Here is a 23,518-nt window from a genome sequence, read left to right as displayed (position 1 = left end):
AACCGCAGTGAAACAATATTCAACTTTCCACAAAATTTCAGGAAATATTGTGGTTTTAGCCAAAGAAAACGACTTCCGTAGTGTAAACCGCGCCTTGCTGATGACACAGCCGTATGGCATCGTTTTCGAGGATAAGCGAAATTTGTCAGACGGCCCGTTCCCCGTTGTCATACTGCAACGACAGCAAATATTTTCGTGCAAACAAAGTACGGTCATTTTCCCAGCGCGCAAATGTCAAAGCAGATTTGACAGGAATTTTTCGAGCACGATAATTAATTTCGCTCCAGAGCGTGCAGATGTGAGAAAGGATTATGTTTACGCTTTAGTAGTCTTTGAAAGCTACTCTAGCAACCATTTTCTGTCTTTCAAGGTCATATTTCACCTTAAGAAGGCCACGGAATTATACAAACGTCCAGGATATCGCGTTTCCTATAAGCATCGGTTTCTTTTGAACGCAACCGTTTGACCGTTCCTTGGCAAATGGTCAAGATGAGCTGACCATGGAATAACTCAAAAGAGAAAACACAGATAAGCTCATCTTAAAAATAGAATTGAAATATGCTGCTCAGTTAAAATTAAATATATTTTAAATATCTCCTAAGAACAGTGTATACCTTTTTTTTCCGCCTTCCAACATAATTTTCAAGTGCTTTTATACCTTTCGGTAAACATGTGTGATCGAAAATCGACTTGGTCTCGCCACAAGCTTGTATTTTCACTCCATGCGTGGATTTTCTTTGACTTATTTCTTCAGGGGAAGGTTTAACAAGGAACTTTTTAAGAAAATCTCAGTCTACTAAATAAAAATTATTATTTTTGCCTCAATTGAGTGCTACACCCGGCTTGAGTGCGACATTTTTAGAAAAGTTAAGTGTGCAAGAAAAGGTTAAACAACTCCTAGTCAGCGGGCAGTAAAGTTGAATTTTTGCACGTAGCAACGTTGTAAGAATCAATTGATGAAACCGCAACTTTGTCATCATATCTCCACATGGCCAGCGCTCTTAAAAGTGTCACTTACGAAAAGATCCGTGTTTACGATTATCTCTATTTAGCAGACCAACGAATAATAACCAAGAGTGCAGTTCCTAAAATTAATCAGCTTAACTTGACGACAAAACGACTGCCGTTCTTCTTAACGCCAGTTTACCTTACGTATAACCACCGCAATTAAACCTTGAGGCACGAGATCCTAAAGCGTGGCTTTTAACAAAAGCTACAGAGCAGAACTCTCATGGACGCCGCCGGTGTTTATAAGACCCAATGCAAAAATGGCTGACATTTTAATGTTCTTTTGTTTGTTTGCATTCAAATTAACCTAATCGAACCCCCATCTTGAGTTCAAATATCAAAAGAATATTTTAACTTGAGCGAGGCTAGTAGGGCTAATTTTGAATACAGACAAAAGGATATTAAAATATCACCCATTTTTGCATAGGGTCTATTATGCCGTCATCACATGGTGGTTCATACTTTTAAGTCTGTGGATACAATCCGAAAGTGTGACCATTTAAATGAAAGCTACTGAGAAGCACTTTCCTGTGGTGCTGTTTATTATGCTGTACAATATGATTCTATCTTTTGAGTCTGTGGATGAAATCCGAAAGTGTGACCATTCAAATGAAAGCTACTGAGCAGTACTTTCCTGTGGTGCTGTTTATTATGCTGTGCAAGGTGGTTCTAATTTTTCACTCTGTGAATAAAATCCAAGGAGGAACTACTCAAATGAAAGCTTTTGAGCACTACTCTCTGTCGTGGTTACTTGTGATGTCAAGTTTTGATTCTGTCTATGAAATCATGGTGTGGCCATTCAATGGAAGCTATCGATTCTACCTAGTTCTCTGTATAGATGTAATGGCTTGTTATTATTACTTATTCGATCCTGTACATAAATCCTGAAGTTTATCATTTAAAATGAAACAAGTTACCGACTCTCGCCTTCACGTGGTGGCCACTCCCATAGGCGAGTGCCAGGCACTTCAGGTCATCAATCAAAAACGTCTACGCACGCACCGGTAGAAATTCGTATTTATTAACGAATCAATCACGTTAATTAACTTAATTGAGTCGACAATTTATGATATTTTCATGGCAGATATATAAATTACGAGAGGTTAAAACGCACGTTTGTTAGATTAGACAGTAGCTTCATGAACCAAGTGTGTTGCCTATCTCGCCACGAGTTTCAATAGCTCAGGGTTTGAGCCGCCTTGGACAGGTGTGCTGAAGAAAATCTGGTTTGCTTTCCGTCGAGACTCGGATATTCCTTTGTGCTATGCTGTTCGTTTCAAGATGAACGTGTCATCTTTTCATTTCATTTATCGAGTTCAAACTGTTTTGTAAAATCTTTCTTTAGTACCTTCACGACTTGCAGTTTGTTTATTTCAAACGTTTGGTGGAAACAAATATTAAGAACGATTTCCGCAATGTTTCGTGAAAGTTGGAAATAACAACGTAAAAATGCATGAGTGTTTTCACTGGAGTTTTGAGTTTGTCTAGACTTTCACAAAAGGACAAATTATGTTTTGATATAAAATGAGTGCTCGGAATAATAATTTCTTTTCTTTTTTCTTTTTTTTAAAGAGAATGACTTTCACGGTAAACCAATTAAACTAAACGCGCGCTTTAATCTCCTTTTTTGCACTTCTCTGCCGTAAAAATATATATCACGCAAAAGCGGCTGAAGTAAATCATATTGCTAGTTAACAAAGACGAATTTCTGTAGTGGTGAACAGTTTTTGATTGATAGTCTGGAGAGCGAAGCACACAGCTAGGGAGCTGCGTGCGACCATGTGGGCTGAGAGTCAACATGGTCGCAAACATATACGTTTTATAACTTTGCTTAAGAGAAAATTTGTCATGTCCCTGAGAAATTTGACGCAGTTACTGTAGGAGAATTCCCCGAAAGTGCCTAAGGATAGTTTATTCTTGAAAAGTTGGCAATAAGAAACAGCTAAAAGAATGATTTCTAACAGCACTTTTCACTGTAATCTGGCAAACATTTGTTTAAAAACAAATGTTTGCCAGAGGCCAACGGAAATTGATGTAATGCGCTTGCGTTTTTGTGAGTTCAAAAAGTATTGAAGTTGTGTGAAACCATTAAAGTGAAAGCTCCTAAGTAGAATTTTTCTGCAGTGTTGTCTTTCTTCAGGAAACACAATGTGAGATCACAGTTCATAAAATTTCAAAGCCTTTCTTTCTTATGAAAGAAAATGTATTGAATAGCACCGTGGAGCACCTTGGGTGATTTTCAGCGGCAATTTTCGCATACTTTTCAAAGTTTTAAGACCTGCATGAATCGTGTATTCTTATACGTTAAACTGATCATTTTAAAAATCATCATTGGGAATCGTTGCGTGTATCACAATGCCTTGAGTACGGCAGAAACGATTTCCACGTGTTCGAGTGATTTAAATTAAAGAAAAGTGGCGCCCTGTAGCTACTCAAGTGCTCAAAAGAAGTATATTTAAGCACAGAAGAGTGACAGGTACTAGTAACCTTTTCTACAGTTAGAGAGTTGTTTGTCTTTGAGAGCCACGAGTTATTTAAGTACTGGAGTATGACAGAGAACCTAGCGTGGCTTGATTGTAGTCCCTGTGAATCTTGGAGCACGCTATTTTGGAACAAATCTGGCAATTCTTATTGCGGTTCAGAATGGACATAATATCAGTTCCGAAAAGAACGGAATTTTCACTCATGCCCATCAACCAGAAAACCCTCCCAAAAAACGTAATTCCTCTTATTTTTGAGTAAACCGTCATCCCTTTATTCTGCTACCTAATCACAGGCAGAAAGAACGGATTACTATAATTCTGTTCATTCCGAAAACAGACCAATAGGGCCAAAAGAACATGGTTACCGTCTATGACGAAAATTCCTCTAGGCGGGCTAAAACGTTTCTACCTGTATTTGAACATGGTTTGGATCGGAAGTTTGCGTTGCTGTCTGTCATTTCAGCTCGGGGTGGGGTGGTGGTGGTGGTGGTTGGGGGGGGGGGGGGGGATTGGGGAGATGCTCCTCGGAATGTTTGGCACTAGGATTTAAATTTTGAGGAGTAGTATTTGTGGAAGTAAACGTGATGTTAATGTGAATAAATGATAAATGTATTTTTTGTGACACAAGCATACTAAAAACAAAAAGGAAAATCCGAGTTCTCCTGACACAAGTTCCTAACAAAATGGAAAATTTATACACCCAATATCCCCAACAGGTTGAAAACTTCACTGTGTATCCACCCAGAAAATTTGAGGAAGTACATGGCGGGTTTCATTCGAGTGTTGAGGGTTGCTTTGCTATTCTCTGTGATTGGACGGTTAGCAATACTCGCGCCCCTTTCTCAACCAATGAGAAGCAAAACAAGACCAAACACGCTTTTTCCCGCGCTTGATATTGGTTACACATCTTCGAAGTTTCTTTGGTTACGTTCATTGCATTGTTTGCGTCAGTTGGGATTGACCAAATAAATTACTTTGGTTTTGGTCTTATGACACCCAACTGGAAAGCACTCTAACGACGAAGTCGGATTAGGATGGTTGGCCTATCCTAAGCGGGGAAAAAATATTGCGAGGCGAAACAGTTGGGGAGAACAAGAAGCCAGAACTACCGGGAGAAAAGCGGGTCCCTTCTCCGCAGAGCTCTCCACAGGTAGCTCTCTATCATATTCGATACAATTTATCGTGAATTTTCATAGTGAACGTCTCGAACAGGCTAGAAGATTAATACTCTTTAAAACTTTGTTACATACAATGTAGGAGCGTGTATCTGAGCTTCCATGAAAGAGCACGTGGGGATTTAGGAGCTCAAGACAAAAAGGTTTACAGAACCAGCAGCTTTCCGCTATAGTACTCATGGTACCAGCTTGAGCCGTACTAGGCCAAATAGATCTGATTGCCGCTGTTATGTAGCTGATGCTGTGACTTTTGCACGTATGGACGAAATATCCAAATGAAAGCTTTTAAAGAACGTAGTACTAATTATTGCGCTTCTTTCTCTGAAGCTAAAATCCTAGAATGCTTCCCACTTGTCAGTACTGGCCCGCCAGAACGGTTAATTCGTAAACGAAATGTACAAATTTGAAGGATAAGTTTTATCCTCGTCCTTTGAATTTCTTCAAAATAGCGCGAACCATTTTCGGAGTGATTATTTTTCAAGATTTTTGCAGCGCCATCCCTTCAAAATGACGCATTCGATGTACAGACTGGCTGGCACTCCTCGGTTGCCACCAAAAGAGCTGTCACTACTTAGTAAAAAAGACACACACGCCCACTTTAGCTAAGGCGCAGGTCGTTTCATATATTATTAATCACTATACCTGCTTTTCTAGACCACAGATCAAAAGACAAATTGATTCCTCGTGGAATTGATTTCCTTTACTGGTTATTGTTAGCTTAATTATCAGTTATTCTACAGGTAACCCACGTGACGTTTTATGAAGAGAAACCGAAATGAGATATTTATATTTTTTTAACAGGCACTATAAGTCTCTTCACGCGAACTGGGGGCTATTTTGAATTGCAGGTAGACATGGTGCGAGTGAGCGTGCTGTAACAGTTATGAAAATTCCAAGACAAATAATTTCGATATGAATCCAGTTTTGAATTATTCAATTCTGTGAGCTGAGCCGTCTAAAGACTTTACTCAGATCAAACTTGAACTCTCCAATTTACTGACTTCACCATGCCTAAGAAAAATATTAAGGGAGTACTCGTAGTCTAATTTTCACTTTTCCCAACTGGTTTGTCCGAGTACATTTCGGGCTCAAGTCTATTTTACGCGTACATGCATACTAACAAGCGCATTTGGAAAATTTGCACTAACAACTTTCACTGCTCGATAGAAAACGGATTTGAAAAATCTCTTTCAGGTCCAAAAGTTCTTCGGCAGTTCAGCAGACAAACGGAACCCTGTGACTTGCTTGTTTCTCGATAACTTACCGGGCCCTAAAACTACTCTTTAAACCCGCTACTTTATCGATTAGTGGTAATTTTTATTGTCACTTGTCCAATCGGTTTTATAGAAGTATTCAGGCTTCAAAGAGCTTTCAAAATCAATAAAAACTGAATTGTTTTAGTGCCACGGCGTACGTTTTCGGGGGTTTCGAGCCGAGAAACTAATACAAGGCCGAAAACCAAATTATGTGCGCAAAATTTTCCAACAGACACTTGTGTCGATTTTAAAACTAAATTTTGAAATGACTTCAGAAAATACATTGGGCAAGATACATATATACTAAAACATTACATCGAATCGACAAAATCCAGATCAGTCTTAAAAATATCTTTATCAGGACTTTGAGAAACGGGCCCCAATTTTGCTATTACGTTCTTCATAGCCAACAATTACGGCGAATTTCTTTTAATATGTCTGTTGAATTCCCTTTTAAAATGATAGAACATTTACTAGGATAAATAATTATAACTTAAGGAATGTTTTGTGCGCAAGCTCCCTTTGCTTTTATTTTGGTCTCTTCGTAAAAATCATACAAATGTAAGTGAATTCAACCTTCTTTTGCCTCAGATTAGGGTAAAAATACTTGACATATTTTCACCCGAGTTTGTTCAGTGTCAAGAGCGCTACTTTAGAACAGGCCACCGAAGCATGAAAACGTAAATTAATTAAAAACATTTCATTAAGTTACGCTAACTCCAATAGGGTATCGAGAACTGCAGGCCATTCTCCAAAACGTTAATCATCAATGTGATGGCATTTACAGCACTGTCAATCTACAACGAGGGCAATTTTAAGTGCAATTGCCAACCGCGAAGGAAGAATGAAAATATTCACCCTCTCCGGACGTAAACTGTTCAGTTCTTCTTTAATCTTTATTTATCTTAAAGTGCCTATGCAGCGAAAATTATTTTTGTGTAGTTATAAAATTTGCACTTTAACATATACGATTTCGAAGTTTTAGTGTGCTGGGGTAAAAATTGTGGATTTTACGAACGCTCAATGTTGGGCTATTTTGCTTTCAAAAATGGTCAGAGGACTGGGTAGCGTTTTATGCTGAATTCCAAGTTGTGACGTCACGTTGGTACCAAAAGCTTTGTTTACTTTCATTCCGTTCTTCCCACCAAAAAGGATTGTAGAAAGAGAAAAGCATATCTAGCGATTCTGTGAACGATCGAGTCTGGCAACTCTCTTTGTTACGGACGCCAGCAACGCAATATCGCCCTCGCTGTCGCTTATCTTTCTTCTCTTCCGCCATGATGAATTGGAATTCTTGGCACCAACGTGACGTCAGCGGTTATTGTCACCTTGCATTTTGGCCGCGCGATTCGAATACCATTTTTGAAGGCAAAATAGCCCAACGTTGAACGCTCACAAAATCGGCAATTTTTACCCCAACAATCTCAAACTTCGAAATCCCGTGTTTAAAAGGGTAAATTTTATAACTACCTAAAGACAATTTTCGCTTCATAGGCACTTTAAGGACGGTGCCTACCATTGTTACTGCGCATACGTTCTTACGCATCTCGAGGTACTCGGGTTTCCAATGTGTGGTGCTCACTAATACAGGAATATTTTTGCGCAGTTTAAAACTATGCGGAGAAAGCAAAACTTATAGCAAGTGGTCTTGGTATCCCAAAAGAAATTGGTGGTAATTATGCATTTTTCAGAGATAATTAAGCTTCAATTTAGGAAAAACCGCCATACATTACTTTATATTTTGGCGCTTTTTAGAAATATTGATGCTTAATTATCTCTGAAAAATGCGTGATTACCCCTAATTTCCTTTTTGGATTTCAATAACCCTTGCTAAGATCTGCTTTTCCCGCATAGTCTTAAACCAAAAAAAATACCTCTGTATTAGTAGGCACCTTCCTTAACTCATCTAGGATATCTTATTGAATTCTGTTTCAATTCAATAGCTTCTTCATCTCTCTTGTAAATCGTTAGTGCTCATCCCTCGCTCATCCATCCCTGCATGGCATGTAGTAATTTCTTAATAGGTACGTTCAAGTTGTTCAGTATAGTTTCCTTATTTTGAAATTTTAGTACTTAATCCTTATGCGATAACTCTCACTAAATTTTGCAGTTTATCTCTAATTTTCTCCTTTGACCTCTTAGAGATTTTAACCTGTCTTCAATTATACATATTAATATATACTGATTGCTCAGTCTCTCTGGAAACAAGTACGATATCTTAGCTTAGTTATTTATCCCTTCTCATTCCTTGATTGCATCTTTCTTTCACTTATACATTCTCTTTCCATCTCGAAGCTGCTATCTTTACTCAGAAACTAGCATCTTTCCTCGAAAAATTCTCTGTTTAGACCTTTCAGAACTGTTCTGTCTTAAGTCAATACTTTCCTTCTCATGGTGATTTCGCATTTTTCCCGCTCAATTTAGAAGCCAGCACCTTTCTTTACAAATTCCCTGTTGCTCTCTTTAGAGATTTTAGTCACTCGTCAATTTTTCTCTGATTCCTTAGTTTCTGTCTCAACTCAGACACTAGCATCTTCTCTCTATAAATTCTCTCCTTCGATTCTTCCGTACTCATATTCTGGTATCTAAACGACTGCTGCCTCGAAGGTGGCATTCTCTCGGCTGCAGGGAGGGAAAACATGTCCGCATTCAGGTAATCATTCAAATCATTTTCACTTATTGGAGTTAGACTTGGAGGACTGTATGAAGGAGGTGGATGCGATTTGTTCAAACTGTTCACGGACTCTACCATCTTGACTTCCATTGCTCGAGGAATTCTCATGTTGTCGACGAACGATGGTGAAAACATTGACCTGGAATTAATGTCTCCGTTGTGCAGTTGTTCAATGAATGCTCGTGGGTAGTTTTCGGTTGGATTTCTTATATTGTTATGGTTAGTATACGATCTGAAAGAAAGCAAGTCGTTTGTTAAAATACTTTTAAAGTGTTGTTGCTGGCATTTGTGTTGCTATTGCTTTTAGTGTGTATCATCAACATCGCCAACATCATCATCATCATCATCATCATCATTATCATCATCATCATCATCATCATCATCATCATCATCATTATCATCATCATTATTATAAAATAGTGGTAAGGTGATGCTGGCATTTGTGTTACTATTGCTTTCAGAGTCTATCATCATCATCATCATCATCATCAACGACATCGCTAACATTGACGTGTAAATCACCAGTTTTAGTGAAGTTGGAATCCTTAAATAAAATTATTATCTCTTCATTCATTCAACATCATCATCATCATCATCATCATCATCTTGTTTTTTCATCACATCATCACATAAATATGCACCATAATAATAATCATCAATATTACTATCATCATCATCATCATAATCATCATCATTCATCATCATCATCATTCATCATTCATCATCATCATCATCATCATCAATAAATAACTAAATAACTAAATACTTAACTATCCCCTTGCTTTTAAAGGCTCATCAGGATGATGAAACAAACACAACATATTCTATGCTTTACACAGCAGCTTCTCCATTTGTTGTCGTTGACAATTGCGTTCAATTGTGTTTTTTTCAGGAATGTGTGGAAAATTATATGATCGCATTGGTTCCTAATTTTTATACCGTGCCATCATTTTGATAGCGTATTGTCATGGGATTCAATTTTCGCGATGCCGTCAGCTGAGGCGTGTTCATCCGATTGAGAATGTCATGTGTGCCGACCGGAAAGAAACGACGAAAGTCTATTGTAGCTCAAAAAACACAATGAGGATGCCTTGAAACTTACTTACATAACAAACAAACATAAAAACAAGCTCGCTAAGTACCTTGACTGTTGACGTCGCTTTTTCTTCTGACAGCAGACGACATAGCTGTAGTAAATAGCAACAATGACGAGGGTAACTACCAGGAATCCAGCGATACACCAGATTAGGACCATCCAGTAGGGAATGTCTGTTATAAAAACGAGTGGAAAGGACAAAGGAAGAAGATTAAGGAAAGAACTTTTATTAAAGGGGTACTGTCACGACAATTTTGCTGTGTTTTGGTCAAAGAACCTTTTTTCTAACATGAATTTGTTACTAGAGCACTAGGAAGAAAGAATAATTGGATTTCTCTGAGAAAAATCAAACTATAACCTGGTTTTAGCGACTTTTCTACAATATACAAGAAGTATTATGTTTAAGCCTTGGTGTGAATGGGGCATAATACTAGTTTCTGTACACTAGAAGGGTTATTGTTAACAAAACTGAATCATTATGTTGATGATTCTACGCATTCAAATATATTTTTTGGCTATTCGAAGTGACACAAAAAATAGGTGACACTGCCCCTTTAACTATTACGCCGTTCAGTTTTATTTAGTCTACCCTTTACTTCCTTCTCTTTTCACCCACACGAAGTTTAATCTTGGGGAGGTCATGACGCCGTAAGCCCCCGGGGTCAGATTCTTGAAGCACTCTTAAGTTAAAATGTATCTAAAGTATTGCTTATTAACAATAGTCTATTGTCATTGTAACAATAGATTATTGTTCAGAAGCAATACTAATTAGGATACATACTCGTGAATATGGTCCTCGTTTTCGCGTTCAGGAGCCAGATTCAAGAAGACCTCCCTGGTTAAGATGTATCGTAACTATTGGTTCTTAATAATCTTTTGTCGAGATAACAATAGGCTATTGTTTTGAGGCAATATTTAAGAGGTACAATATCTTAAGTTAACTTAAGGAGGCTTTGTGAATCTTCATGTACTTGTATCAATGAGTTTTTTAACGGATGTTAAAATATCTGTTAATGTGGCGAAATGAAAATAAACTTCCATCCTTGTTTAGCAAAAAAGTGCAAATCTACCGTACGGAAAAACGATGGCTACTGTACATTTTACCACCATACCTTGCGGAAACCTAACACAGCCAATGTTGCAGGCACATAGAAAGCCACATTTTTTGGTGAAATTCGTCCCTGTACTTGCAACATGGTGTGTGCTAGGTTTGAAGGTTTTAGAACTTTTCTGCGGGTTTTTATGAGCGTTTTTAAAAAGGACACTGTCACTGATTTAGCTGTGTTTTGGTCCAAACTGCTCAAATATGTGACGAAAAACCTTTTTGCCAACATGAAATTGCTGTTAGAACACTAGTATTGGTTCGAATACTGATTACGGGAATTCTCCAACGAAGAACTAAGTATAATCAGTTTTTAGCGACTTCTGTAAAATTTACAAGAGGAACTTGAAAAAATTGGCCAATTTTTACAAGTTGCAACCCATTTCCATCCTAGCCATCGGTCGCCAGACATAATTAATGTTACTGCGCCTTTCAATAACATGCGGACTCTGAAGTTCAAAATTCAACCAACCGTTTCGCTTTTCACAACCGTCAATCACTAGAACGGACCCCTTAGAAAACAACGACGTTTGGCTCAACGGGATCAAAAGGTCATGTTCGTGCGCTGTGATTGGCGGATTTCGATCCACTTTGTCGGTTTCTGTTTTTTTTGTGGTTAGTCGGTTGTCTCCATAATTATGATTGACGGCAGTAAAATACACAAATCGTTAGCTGGTGTTGAAGTTCAGAGTCCGTATGTTAATGAAAGGCGCAGTAATATCTGTACACTAGTAGGGTTATTGTTAACAAAACTGAAACATTATTTTAACGATTGCACCGATTCAAATGTGTTATTTGGCCACTCAAAGTGACACTAAAATAGGTGACACTGCTCCGTTGAAGTTTTCGTACGCAGAGAATTATGTCTCGATAAATGAACCAGTCGCCATCTTTTTCGGTACAGGGGGTTATAAGAGTATATGCAGAAAGTGGAAAAAAATTATAGTGAAAGTTGAATACGACAAATTATGTCAAATTTGTTGACGAGTCGTTTGACTCCTAAACTGTACTCTTACTTGTACTGTTAGTACTGTAACCAGTACCAATATCACAAGTACTATTAACTCGAAGAGCTAGCTGGAAAATATACATGTAACATTATGAAAGTGAAAATAAAGTAATTGAATGCAAATTAATAGAGAACGTTTATTATCACCTTTTGTTTCCGTTGTCGGCAATATAGTTGTATCGTTGGCCATAACAACCTTGAAAATAAAAGGATAAAAGAGAATTGAAGTAAGAATTTTTACTTATTGTACGATCGAAATAGAGCCGTGAAGAAAGAGACACTGGTCATAATAAAAATACAAGGGAGCGAAAAACAAAACGAAGTTGAGAAATTTCTGAGCTCGCAAAGCGTGTCAGAAAAAAATAGAAGCGATCAGTATAAAGAGATGTCAAGCTTGCAGCTTAATTACCATTTGCACATATGCTATTTGTCAAACCATGATATAAGAGTCGAGATGCTATTGTCAAATCGTTTTAGTCTCCTTTTCATTTTAGCGAAAGACGGAAGTGGAAATCAAAGCACTTGTGTTTATGGTGCGATACTAAATATGATAAGGAATAATTAAGAAGTATTAAACCTAAATATTTATTAACGTTGTCGCAGCACAAATCTGAAATATTTCCCGAATGAAAATTGTTACAACCTTTCTTTAAACCGAGGAACACCTCACATTAAGCTTTCGATTTATTAAGGAAGAGAAAATAAGTGATTTCCGAGTAATGAATCGAGATATTTTTTAGTTTTGTCGTCGAAAAATTAATTAATGCGGACGCACAACAGCACAAACTCTGTGTACTCAACCCGCATTTTAACGTAAATGAAGTGAAAGTGTTTTTACTTAAGTTAATTTCCGCACGTGCTATGCTTTAAAAATTGGATTTTTCACTTACAGTTTAATAGCATCGACTGAACTCAAAATAGTACACAAAATAGTAACTTGTTTTTCACGCATTAGGTTCACTGACATATTTAAATAGCATTTAAATTTCCTCTATTATTTCAAAACAACCAGATAACTTTGATAAGTTATATTTTTTTGTCTCATTTGTTCCATTTCGAATCGATTTATTTTTAATTTCGTATAATTATTACAAAAGGTGCATAGTTCTCATAAATCTGATCAACTGGTCACTAAAATCCAAGTTAACGCTTCTATTTGTAAAGTGACCATGTCTGGCTGTTTGAAAGCAACGTTACGAAATTAAACGAGTCGGTTGTATGCTAACTGCAACTTACCTCGAATTAAAGGTTAGCCTCTACCACAACGGTATGTTGATTTGTGTTCTGGCAAAGCTATTTTAAAAACGACGAAATCTCGCTTTTAAAGTCTCAATTTTTTAAGTCCTCAGTTGCTCGTGCAATTCTCAAGGAACGGCTATCAAGTGAATGCTAGGATATCCCCACTGCGTTTAAGCACTCATTTCAGCGCGTTCAGCGGCTATCCTCGTTCCTGCCTTTCCATCAAACCACACGTCTGTATATATATATTTTTTCATTCTACCGCATAACTTAGCCAACCGTGATTCAGCACAACTCAATATCTACCAGGTCACTGTAAACAGCTGCGAAAAAATTATTTGTCGAGCATTTTGTCCTTTCCTAGTCATTCGAGAGTGCAGTAATTGAATAGGCCCCGAATGAGAAGACAATCCTCTTTGATACCTGCTTGAAAGAAATGATAAAAAACAGTTGTAAACACCGAGGGAGACTTCCTAACGATTATTCGCGATCCGATATACAGTTTGAAATTCCCGAGGCCAGTCGCTGCGTAATTAATTCACAGAAAATAATTTTTCGTCAAAGCAACAAAGTACAAGCGCGCGCTATGTTGCTCAAAACAATAACAGCTTGTCAAGACCGCAGGTGATTTTACCAAATATGGAGAAAGGATAAAACTAAGGAACATGGCTGACAATTTTCGAAACAAAGGACCTATTCCTTTCTACCGGCGGACTGCATAATTGACTGTGTTCTCTGTCAATTCACTTACATCTCTTTGAGAAATACTTTCTTTTGAAATGTTTTTCTTGAAATTAGAAGGTTTATTGCCGCAAAATTGCGTTTATTTTAGTGCAATTAAAATCGCATGCTTTTACCACATACGTCCAAAACTTCACGTTTTGAGGCAAGAATAATTTGCATTGGCCTTACCGCGAACAATTCGTTTTTCGTGGGAAATTGTTTTGACTATAGCTTGGTATATTTTCTTGATATATTGGTAAACGTCGTAGATCCAAAGCAGGGTATATGATAACAAATGATGGGGTCTTTAATTTGAAAATAATTCCGAACTAATTGTAAATAACAGTTGAAAGCTATTTTATTTTATTCATATCTCTGTTTTTCTCTTTGTTACTTGCCATATTTGGTCATATTTTAATGACACAACGAGCTCGAGCTCAATTACAATCAGGCGGTCTTACGTAACAAAGGTTTACACTCATATTTAGCCGGACTTCTCTCATTCGCGGCTGGAAAGCTAGTTAATCAACAATACGCTCATAATCTTGAAACAAAGCTGTAGTTAAGTTTTGTCCCCCATTGTTTAATACTTTTTCAAAGTCAAAACATTTGTATTCACAGCAGTAAAAATTGTCGCTTAACTTGAACGCCCTTTCTTCCGGTTTAATTGATCGACTATTAAACAATTCCAAACTTAATATCATGCATGTTTTCAAAAACACTGGCTGAGTGAAGTCCTGACATTGACTTGCAAGTCTAGGTATCCTATATATAATCATGGCGCACTGAATATTCGTCGTTCGTTGTCAACAGATATCTTGCGATATACGTAATTTCGTGTGTAGGCCGAGAAAAATGGCTAAATAAAGATCGTGTTCAACTTTTCTGCAGTAAAACTGAGCTTTGTTTTCAATGTGCTGAAGAATAAAACAATTATCCTGCTAAATCTTGCGGAATATCTTCTGATTTAGTCCACTCGGCCTACGGCCTCGTCGGCGAAGTATCAGGTGATATTCCGCGTGATTTCGCAGAATAATTGTTAAATATCTGGGAAATTAAAGGAAATGAGACAATAAACTCAAACAACAAGGCAACTGTTTTCATTTTTTAATGACCATCAGTTGCCATTCACTCCAAATCTAATACATAAGCGAAAAAAAATTAATGACTACATAAGGCATCATGAGTGGTTTAAATCAATAGCTCGACAGCTAGGTTATATACCTTTACATAGCCTACAAAGAAATCTAGAAATTTTAGTGTCAAGATGTAATTGGTTGTTTTAGTTCGTTTCACAGGAAAATTTCCGCAATACATAAGATTTCTGAGAAGGTGATCCCGTTTTCAAGCACGAAAGGTATCCGATGGAATCTCGCATTCATGCCATTTGCCAGCCATTAAGCTAGATTAGTAACAATTTTGTCTTCTGGAACGCGTTCATTCTATTTCGGTTGAGGCGGCATTTTATGACATCTTATAAAAGATGCTAGGTATATAGTTGAGATATAAAAGTTTAAACGTAACTTAATCATTTAAACCTCAAATTTGTACACAAGAGCCCAGTTGTTCAAAGGTCGATTAAGCTAATCCTGGGTTAATGTGAAGTTTGATTTGAGTTTAATTACTTATCAACAAGTATTTTTCCAAAAGACTGCCCATCAGTTTTGACTTCGACTTTTCTTTACATTTGGCTTAATATCAGTTCAGTTTCTAAAAACATTTTTATCGAACGAGATGAAAACCTGGATTAACTTTTAATCGGGCCCAGGTGGGCTCGATTGTTCGAAAGCCGATTAACGCTAATTCACGATTAAAACTTAACCGAGGTTTTCTTCTTGCTAGTTAAAAATGTTTTAAAGGGCTAATTTTAAACTAATGATAAAGTAAATTCTAAACTGCACGTTAACCCAGGATTATTCTAATCGGGCTTTGAACAACTCAGTCCAGGCTTTTTTACATTAGTCAGCATAAACAAGATAGTATTAATTAATACCTGATATATCGAAATGGTTACCTGTAACGTCAGAATGTCTACCACAAACAAGTCATTTTGATCACACACACAAGAAATCGGCTTTGTTGAAAAGACACAACATCACTACTGTTCGGAACTATGACAATGACGTACATTGAACTAATTTTAACTCAGAATTGACAAGAATTAAAAGGTTAACACTTGTTTCCATATCTCAAACTGATAATAGTCACCTTATGAGGTTTTTCCTTATCGTCATAGTATTGAGGTACACGAGTACAGAACCAGAAATGACTGAATAGAGCTGCAGTTAAGCAGTATTTTTGGTCTTAGCAGCGATTTACAGTATTTAGGCTAAAGGGCTGATTCAAAAACAGTTAGCTTCCGTTGATTGTGATGGCTAACTCTATATAAATACCTTAAAAATTACAATTCCGGCAGCAGTAGTCCTCGTTGGTTTAGTGGTTATGGGTAGGAGAAATGAAGCAAACGACTCGGGTCCGAGGTTTACATTATTCTGTTTCTTGTTACCTTGTTTTTCTCTAAAGGAGCACTGTCCCGGGTTTTTTGCTATATTTTCACCAAAACTACTCAAATATTTAACATAGAACTTTTCTCTAACATGAAATTGTTCGTAGAGCACCGGGAGGAAAATAGTTTACTGATTTATTCAATGAAGAACAAACTATAAACCTATTTTCAGCAATTTCTCCAAAATACACAGGAAGAACTTGAAAAAATTGGCCAGGTTTTTTCAAGTTGTGATCCAATTCCATCCAAGCCATCTGCAGCAAAAGATAATAACTGCTAGCTTATCTATACTTGTAAGGCAATTGTTAACAATACTGAACCATTATTTTAACATTCCCATCAATACAGATATGTTTTTACGCTATTGAGAGGCACGCTTAAAACTGGTGACACTGCCCCTTTAAGTTTAAAATAAGTTTCCCTTCATGTAATTTTAAGTGAGTATCCCAGGTCAGTTTGAGAGATGGAAACGGGTGTTAACCGAATTAAACTTAGCTCCTACTGTGTAATGGCTATTTGTCTTACAATCGGCGTTCAAGTTATTGCAGCTATGCCAGTTCTTCATAATCTCTGTCGACGTCAGCCAAGCTTTCGTAGCCAGGATTTTCGAAGGCAGGGTTGTCATATGTGGTGTTGACCTTCTTCTCACTCATCATGGCGTCCTGCTGTCCTTTTTCTGTCGGGGGCGAGTTTCTCTTCTTGTTTTCCACGACGTTGTTTGAGTTTATTTCAACCTGTTAATGACATAGATCATCTCTTAAGCCCAGGATCACATAGGCCCAGCCTCGTTCCCAAAGACGGGAAGAGGAGAGACCCTGGGAACTAGGTTGACAAAGGTCAAGTCAAATAGTTATGCACGCTAACGAGATTCGTTAACTGTATGATAGACATCACAAGGTGTCCCTTAACTTTATTTTACACTAAAACACACATAATTCTGTCAAACATGAAGTCATATGAAAACGACAAAGAGGTCTGTGTTATATGAAGTACCCAAATTCAGGATTAGGTGCATTTCTGGACATAAGTGAATAATTGAGTGTTTTAAGATAGGTTTTGGTTCTTTTCATTTAAAATTTTGAAGATTTTTTTCGAATTTGCTTCAACTAAGCTTCACTGTTCGTCAAAAGCTAGTGTTAATTAGTCGGGCAATCGTATCGATCATAATCCCTTTATCTCCAGTATACCAGCAACAACTAATAACAAACAAAGCTCATTTGCAAGAAGCGGTAAGACGGGATGCAAAACTCGCGCTGCTTTCTCAACCAGTAAAAGAGCTCATTTCTCAGCCAATGACAAAAAAGAAGCTTTTTTGTAGCGTTAAGATTTCGGTGGGAGCATGTTGTGCTGTGTTCAGCCTCGTCGGAACCTTGTGGTATATGTATATGATACGAAAACAAGTCAGTACCCTGACCACTCTTGTAAGTTAGCTGTTAAGCTACAAAAAGAGTAATTAAACTGATTATTATTATTATTATTATTATTATTATTATTATTATGATGGTTTGACGTTTACCTTGGTTGGCTTGCCGTTCACGTAGGAAGGCTCGCGCCCAGGCAGGTAGATGGAACCCTCAGAGCGCGGCGAGTAAATGCCGTGTCCGTAAAAAGGATTGGAAGTAGCCACGCCCTTGACAGGCTTATCCTCGCGTTTTGAAACTTCGTACCCTTTATGGAGGTATCTGAAATTACAAAGTATCGAGTATGTTGTATAATTACATTTTAACAGTCGATCATTTACAATGTCCGGGGTGATAAGTATACTTGTTCCGAAAAAATTAACAAAACTTAGATGACAAAATCGATAGGTTGTTTAGAGATTTATTGACATGGAGTTCTTTTCAATGGAGTATCGAGCCCAGAACTTCGCGTTTGTTTTGGTGTCCCAGTCAATTCATTTTAACAGGAACCTCTCCTAAGCGACTACGACCACTGGTTTTAAATGGTTTTAATGGTTTTAAATTTTTCGTTTGTTTGTTCTTTTTTTCTCTTCCGCGAACACTCGACGTACGAACCGATCATGACATGAGGAGAAAGCTTGCTCTTACAGTGGAACATTTTTTTATTTATGATATACAAGGTCGGTATACTATGAAACCAGCTGTGAGACGACTATTCATATTGACACCCTGAAATTACTTTAAATATACTCATTAAAAACAAGATGAACCGCCTTGAGTTCATATTTTACAGTACAACTGTTCATACTGTTTAATATACATATACATACTGAATTTTACTTTAAAACGCTGACCACCAACAACTGCAAGCTAGTTTCCATGTAGTCTGCGAATGCAGACGTATTTCCAGCTGTCGCTTCTCTCCGCTAAAGAGAAGCGACAGCCAGGAAGCGACATGGCTAGTTTCCATGTGGGGTGCTTACAAATTAACCGAAAAAACATGTGGGGCACTTACAAGTGAACAGAAAAAACAGGCACAAATATTACAAATAAATACGAGCACATTACAAGTGCTCTGATTAAAAGCTTTTCACAATTTCGTCATTTTCGTGAAACATGTCCCGATGGAGTTCTATTAGTATTTTTATAAGGGAAGCTATTATTAGTTAACGGAACGATTAAAATATTTTTCACTACTGAAAAGATACCACACTACGTTTTGGATTGCACATGCTTTTTTGAATGGGGCAAGCCTCTTAAACTACCACAGGTTTCTGACTCAAAACGTGAACTCCCTGTGGTATCACTTCTCAGATATAAGTGTACCCCTCCCGTAAACACTTACGGGAAAGTTCTACTGTTATTACTTGATTCTGAAAATAAGTTGAACAAGCTTTTAGTTACTTACTTGTTGCCGCCTTTTCTTCTGTAAACCACATAGACTGCTACTATTATCACCAGGATCAAGAAGAGTAAGCACATGACAAAAAATGCGATGGCGCAGTCCAGAAGGACACCTGTGAAACGCAACAGAAAAAAAATTCAAGAGCAGAGTTAAAAGAAAATCAAATTTAAAACCTGACAACCAAGTCATTATATTGAGAGGGGAACGCCACATTTTCAGTTCTTTCATAGATATCAGAGTCGCAGAATCCCTTTTTCGTTACTCTGTAATCCCATCTAGCCCGCGGAGACTTTGGACCTGAATAAAGTTTTTAGTAAATTACGTAAACGCCATGAAACGCAATCCTATGAAATTTTTCAGAAATTTAGCTGGAAATCGGTTAGTGTTCGTTGAATTTGATGCTCCCATGGCAACCAATTCTTGACAGGCCGTTATTTCAAAAAATTGGAATATCCCACTTTAAGTTGAAGAAAAATTACTTTTCTTACAGTAGCGTTTATAGTTTTAGGCCATATTAGTGCTCTTTAAGTGCTTTTGACTTCTTTTCGTTCAATTTTGGCGTTTTCCTGAAGTTTTTTGGAATACCAGAAATTCAAGATGGCGGATCTAACATGGCCGCCATTTGTCATCAAGACGCACTTACCATGTCATATGATGTCATCAGTCCTCGTTGCTGACCTCAACAACTAACTTTCTCACTTGTTTGGTCATTATCTTTGATTTCTTCAATTTTTATTGTTTTTTTTTCATTTTCGTGGTGCTCTTGGTTTAGGATTTATTTTTGGGAAATGAATTTCTTGAGTTCTACATGAATCGATCTTTATAACATAAGGAAAGATCAAAGTAAACATCATTCAGTTCGTCAACAAGTTAGATTCAATGTTATAGATACAATGATAAAAGCATACCATCAGTTTCCTTGTCAACTATGTATTTGTCTGTTGGGGCAAAACATAGATATTATATGGTTAGATTTTTTATACTTCTACTGAAACGAATTATTGTCTAATTACTGTAACGAGACTTAAGCTAAGAGCCCAACGGCACGGCGAATCAAGTCAGCCCGTGTTTAACATTTCAGCTTGGTTTGGACGGGGGGGGGGGGGGGGGGGGCTTAGATTTCGCTGGGATTATAATGCATTTATGAAAATAGCGTTGAGTGAAATGCAATCAAGATTAAACGTTTGCACTACTGATCACAATGATTTCGCATTATCCAAGTTCAATTTTCAGCCCGGTTGAAAACTGATGCATTTACATGAGATTTTTCAGCCCAGCCAAAGTTCTAGCACAGTTAGCTCAAACCGGGTTCGAGCTGAAACTTCCTTCATTTGACTGCAAACTCTTCTATAAGAGGACTTTGAAACGAATCCGGACTGAAATCTCAACCAGAGAGTTAGCCGAACGTCTCGGCCAAACACTATCAACACTATAAGTGATCTAATCAGAAATAGCCAACATTTACATGTATTTTCACAATCAGTCAATTGTGAACGTTTGGAAGAAAATTGTACAGTAAGTTTTCTTTCATGCAGTTGATTCTATAGATTTAACTTACGCGATGTATCACGTTTTGCCATATAATTAGAGATATAAATTTAAAACATCTTCGAGAATTTTTGCCAAACATGAACTATATTTTGTAGTATGATAAAAAAAAAAAAATGGAAGGTCACTGACCCTTTTACCTGATTCATGTCTAGGAGGTCTTTCTAATCAGGGAGTTGGACTATTCAATCGTAATGAGTAAGTTGGCAATAATGCATATTACGCTGACCATAACTAGTGAAAAGTCATTTTTAACTTGTAAACTCTCGAATTTAGTGAGCCAGTAGAAGAAAAATAGTAATTTAACAAGAAATTTTGAGCAAAAGAATTTTCGTGCTACGTTAATTGTTGTACACAATACACACAGTAAGAAACCCTCATGTGTCGCCTCGAATTTACTAAACATCTGAGTAATTTACAATCAAAAACATTGCGCATAAAAGCAAACATTGAAGCACCTGCCTCGATACAGAGAACGTTTTTTTTCCCTTTTTCCTAAACTAATTCGTTCAGTGAAATAAGTCTTTCTAATCGAATACCAATATCCACGGTAGAGTAGATCAAATTATGCTAAGATATAATCATCTTATCCTACATTTTTCTCACTCATTTGCTCGTAGTTTTTCTAAGTAAATCGGTAGAATGCATATACTTCCAAACATGTGACACAATTGAGAACTTGCACGGAGCTTTTTTAGTGATTTTTATGACAAGACGTCAGTGGTAGATCAGACCAAATTTAATTTTAATTACTTATGTTGACACATACCAAATACTAAACAACAGACGAAAAACAAAAGGAGATGAAACCTCCTGCCACTTGAGTACTCGATAAGTTGTGTTTGTTTTTTAAATTTAGGAGAGCCACCAAGTATATCAAACAGCAAGACAGGATAAACTCATTCAACTACTTTCAATAAAAGGATAACACACACTGTACGAATTCATCCGCAAATGCAAAATTAAAGTTCAAATGTTATTCAGTAGCATGACAAACGGCATCACAGCAAAATTCAGCTCATAAGAATGTAGCTTTCTGATCCCACAGGCTCAAAAGTTGTAAACACATTGAGTTAGGATGCACAAACTGAAAAGGAAGAACCGAATTGTGGTTTGAAATATATTAAACAGCACAGCGGAAAGTACTGCGAAGTTAATAATTCTGAATAGACACCCAACAATTCAGGATTTCGTCCACAGGGCCGAGAAGTTCGAATACTAAACTTTGTAGAGTAATAAACGGTACTTATACCATGGGGAAGCACTATGTTTCTTGTAACTTTTTGGCTCTTTAGCTGATTTCATCGAGCCGCAGCCTCAGAAGTTAGAATCACTTAGTTTCGGTTTAAAGTTAATGGAAGGATTAATCTGCATAGGCTCGATGCACTTACGCGATAAAAATGAAATCTGTAACAAGATGAGCGTTCACTTACCTCCACGAACGAAAGGCAGCCAGAAAGTGCACAATACAACGAACAAGGCTTGTATTCCAAAGTAATGGGTCTTCATTCTAAATTCACCAAAGGATTTAAAATAAAAGAAGAAGCATTCCACAACATGTACTGACAGAAGTCGCCCTCGTAAATAACAAATGCTATTAGGTGTTTGCGGAAATGGCTTAATTTAGTTGATATCTCTAAACAGGATAGCCAAGAAACTTGCCTGATATGTCTGGAAATGGTCTCGAAACTCGACTGAGAAAACCTGTTGGATGAAAAAGCGAACTCAAATTCGTGCTTCTTGTATAATACCCAGTGAAAGAGATCCTTGCTAAATATGCGAGCTTCGGGCTAATTAATCATAAGCGCCCAAATGCAAAAGCTAAGATCAATGCGCTTTTACATAAATTTCGCGGTTGATGAAGCAAAAAGAATTCGTCATCCTAGAACAGTTAACCGAGGTATTACACAATCATAGGCTTACTTGGCTAAGTGTTGATAATCTAGTTTTGAGATTGAAAGATTAACGGGGATTCGTATACTTAAAAGCTAAAAATGTATTTCGTTTACGGAGCTTGTAATTTCAGTTTTAGGCATATTAAAGTATTATTCAAATATTGACCAATTCACTTCAATTCAATTAACTTTATTTAACCTCTTTTGCCTATTTACAACAGGATAATATAACAAACTATTAAAACAACAATCTCTATTGTACGGTAAATGTAGATTTAAGAAAAGATGAGAAATTGAAATTTTGGCAAGAAGTTTGGACTATCCAAATAGCAGTAAGGCTAACCGAGTGGATGGCCCAAAACTTACAACAAAGTTCAGAAAATAGCTGAAAAGATAGAAGTTAATTATGATAAATAGTAAAACTTTCTGCAGATTACAGATTTAGAAAGAAACAGTGATACTATACTGATAGAACTTGAACTAAACTAAAATTTTCTTCAGCAATACGCTGATGAACAAAGATCAGAAATGTTCGTTTTCCATTGAAGAGGCATCAGTTATAAGCTTCACACTTTTTTGAGCTTTTTTGTATTTGACACGTGTTTTTTCCTTGACTTCTATAATCTAACATTAATTTCAGCCGGCCGTCTTGAGAACACCAAACAATCCATTACAAACAAACATGTCTCTTGGTCATAATCACCAGTGGTAGACCAGACCTTCAGGGAAATGGGCAACCTTCACTTCCCAGGGCCCTCTCTCTTTCAACCCTGGGAACGAGGCTGGTAGGTGGGGTCACTTTACAAACGTTCGGCTTCATCTCTTCGTGTGTCTCGGCACCTCGGTATTAGTCTATTGTTAATTCATAATTTTAATCGATACAATGTTCATTTCCGTATTTCTCCCATTGCTTTATTTTGGCTGGACGTTTTGAAGAACACAGAGAAAATCGCAAAAGAAAAGCACTGTTTCCTTGGCACTCAGGGCACCACTAAGCGC

At 37.2% G+C, this 23,518-nt stretch overlaps 2 protein-coding genes across 3 annotated transcripts; both read right to left on the bottom strand.

Moving 5' to 3' along the window:
* Positions 1 to 7,469: 7,469 nt before the first annotated feature.
* LOC146470810 (uncharacterized) lies at positions 7,470 to 13,614 on the bottom strand. The gene is made up of 4 exons (XM_085121577.1): positions 13,040 to 13,614; positions 11,951 to 11,999; positions 9,739 to 9,865; positions 7,470 to 8,828 (listed from the first exon to the last, which is right to left on the bottom strand). Exons 2-4 carry the CDS (start codon positions 11,991 to 11,993, stop codon positions 8,399 to 8,401), a joined length of 600 nt encoding a protein of 199 aa, XP_084977703.1. The 5' UTR covers positions 11,994 to 11,999; positions 13,040 to 13,614; the 3' UTR covers positions 7,470 to 8,398.
* A 1,229-nt stretch (positions 13,615 to 14,843) lies between these two features.
* LOC146470809 (uncharacterized) lies at positions 14,844 to 22,427 on the bottom strand. 2 transcript variants are annotated; one of them, XM_085121501.1, is made up of 6 exons: positions 22,283 to 22,427; positions 22,058 to 22,134; positions 19,985 to 20,014; positions 19,080 to 19,188; positions 17,788 to 17,953; positions 14,844 to 17,005 (listed from the first exon to the last, which is right to left on the bottom strand). In XM_085121501.1, exons 2-6 carry the CDS (start codon positions 22,131 to 22,133, stop codon positions 16,820 to 16,822), a joined length of 567 nt encoding a protein of 188 aa, XP_084977627.1. In that variant the 5' UTR covers position 22,134; positions 22,283 to 22,427; the 3' UTR covers positions 14,844 to 16,819. The 2 variants fall into 2 exon arrangements, with proteins under 2 accessions (XP_084977627.1, XP_084977626.1); XM_085121500.1 differs by having other exon boundaries at positions 22,287 to 22,427.
* Positions 22,428 to 23,518: the final 1,091 nt, after the last annotated feature.

This window comes from Pavona decussata, unplaced genomic scaffold, assembly GCF_977016875.1.
Source record: "Pavona decussata unplaced genomic scaffold, jaPavDecu1.1 SCAFFOLD_110, whole genome shotgun sequence".
Classification (NCBI taxonomy): domain Eukaryota; kingdom Metazoa; phylum Cnidaria; class Anthozoa; order Scleractinia; family Agariciidae; genus Pavona; species Pavona decussata.
This window is presented reverse-complemented; position numbering and strand designations above follow the sequence as displayed.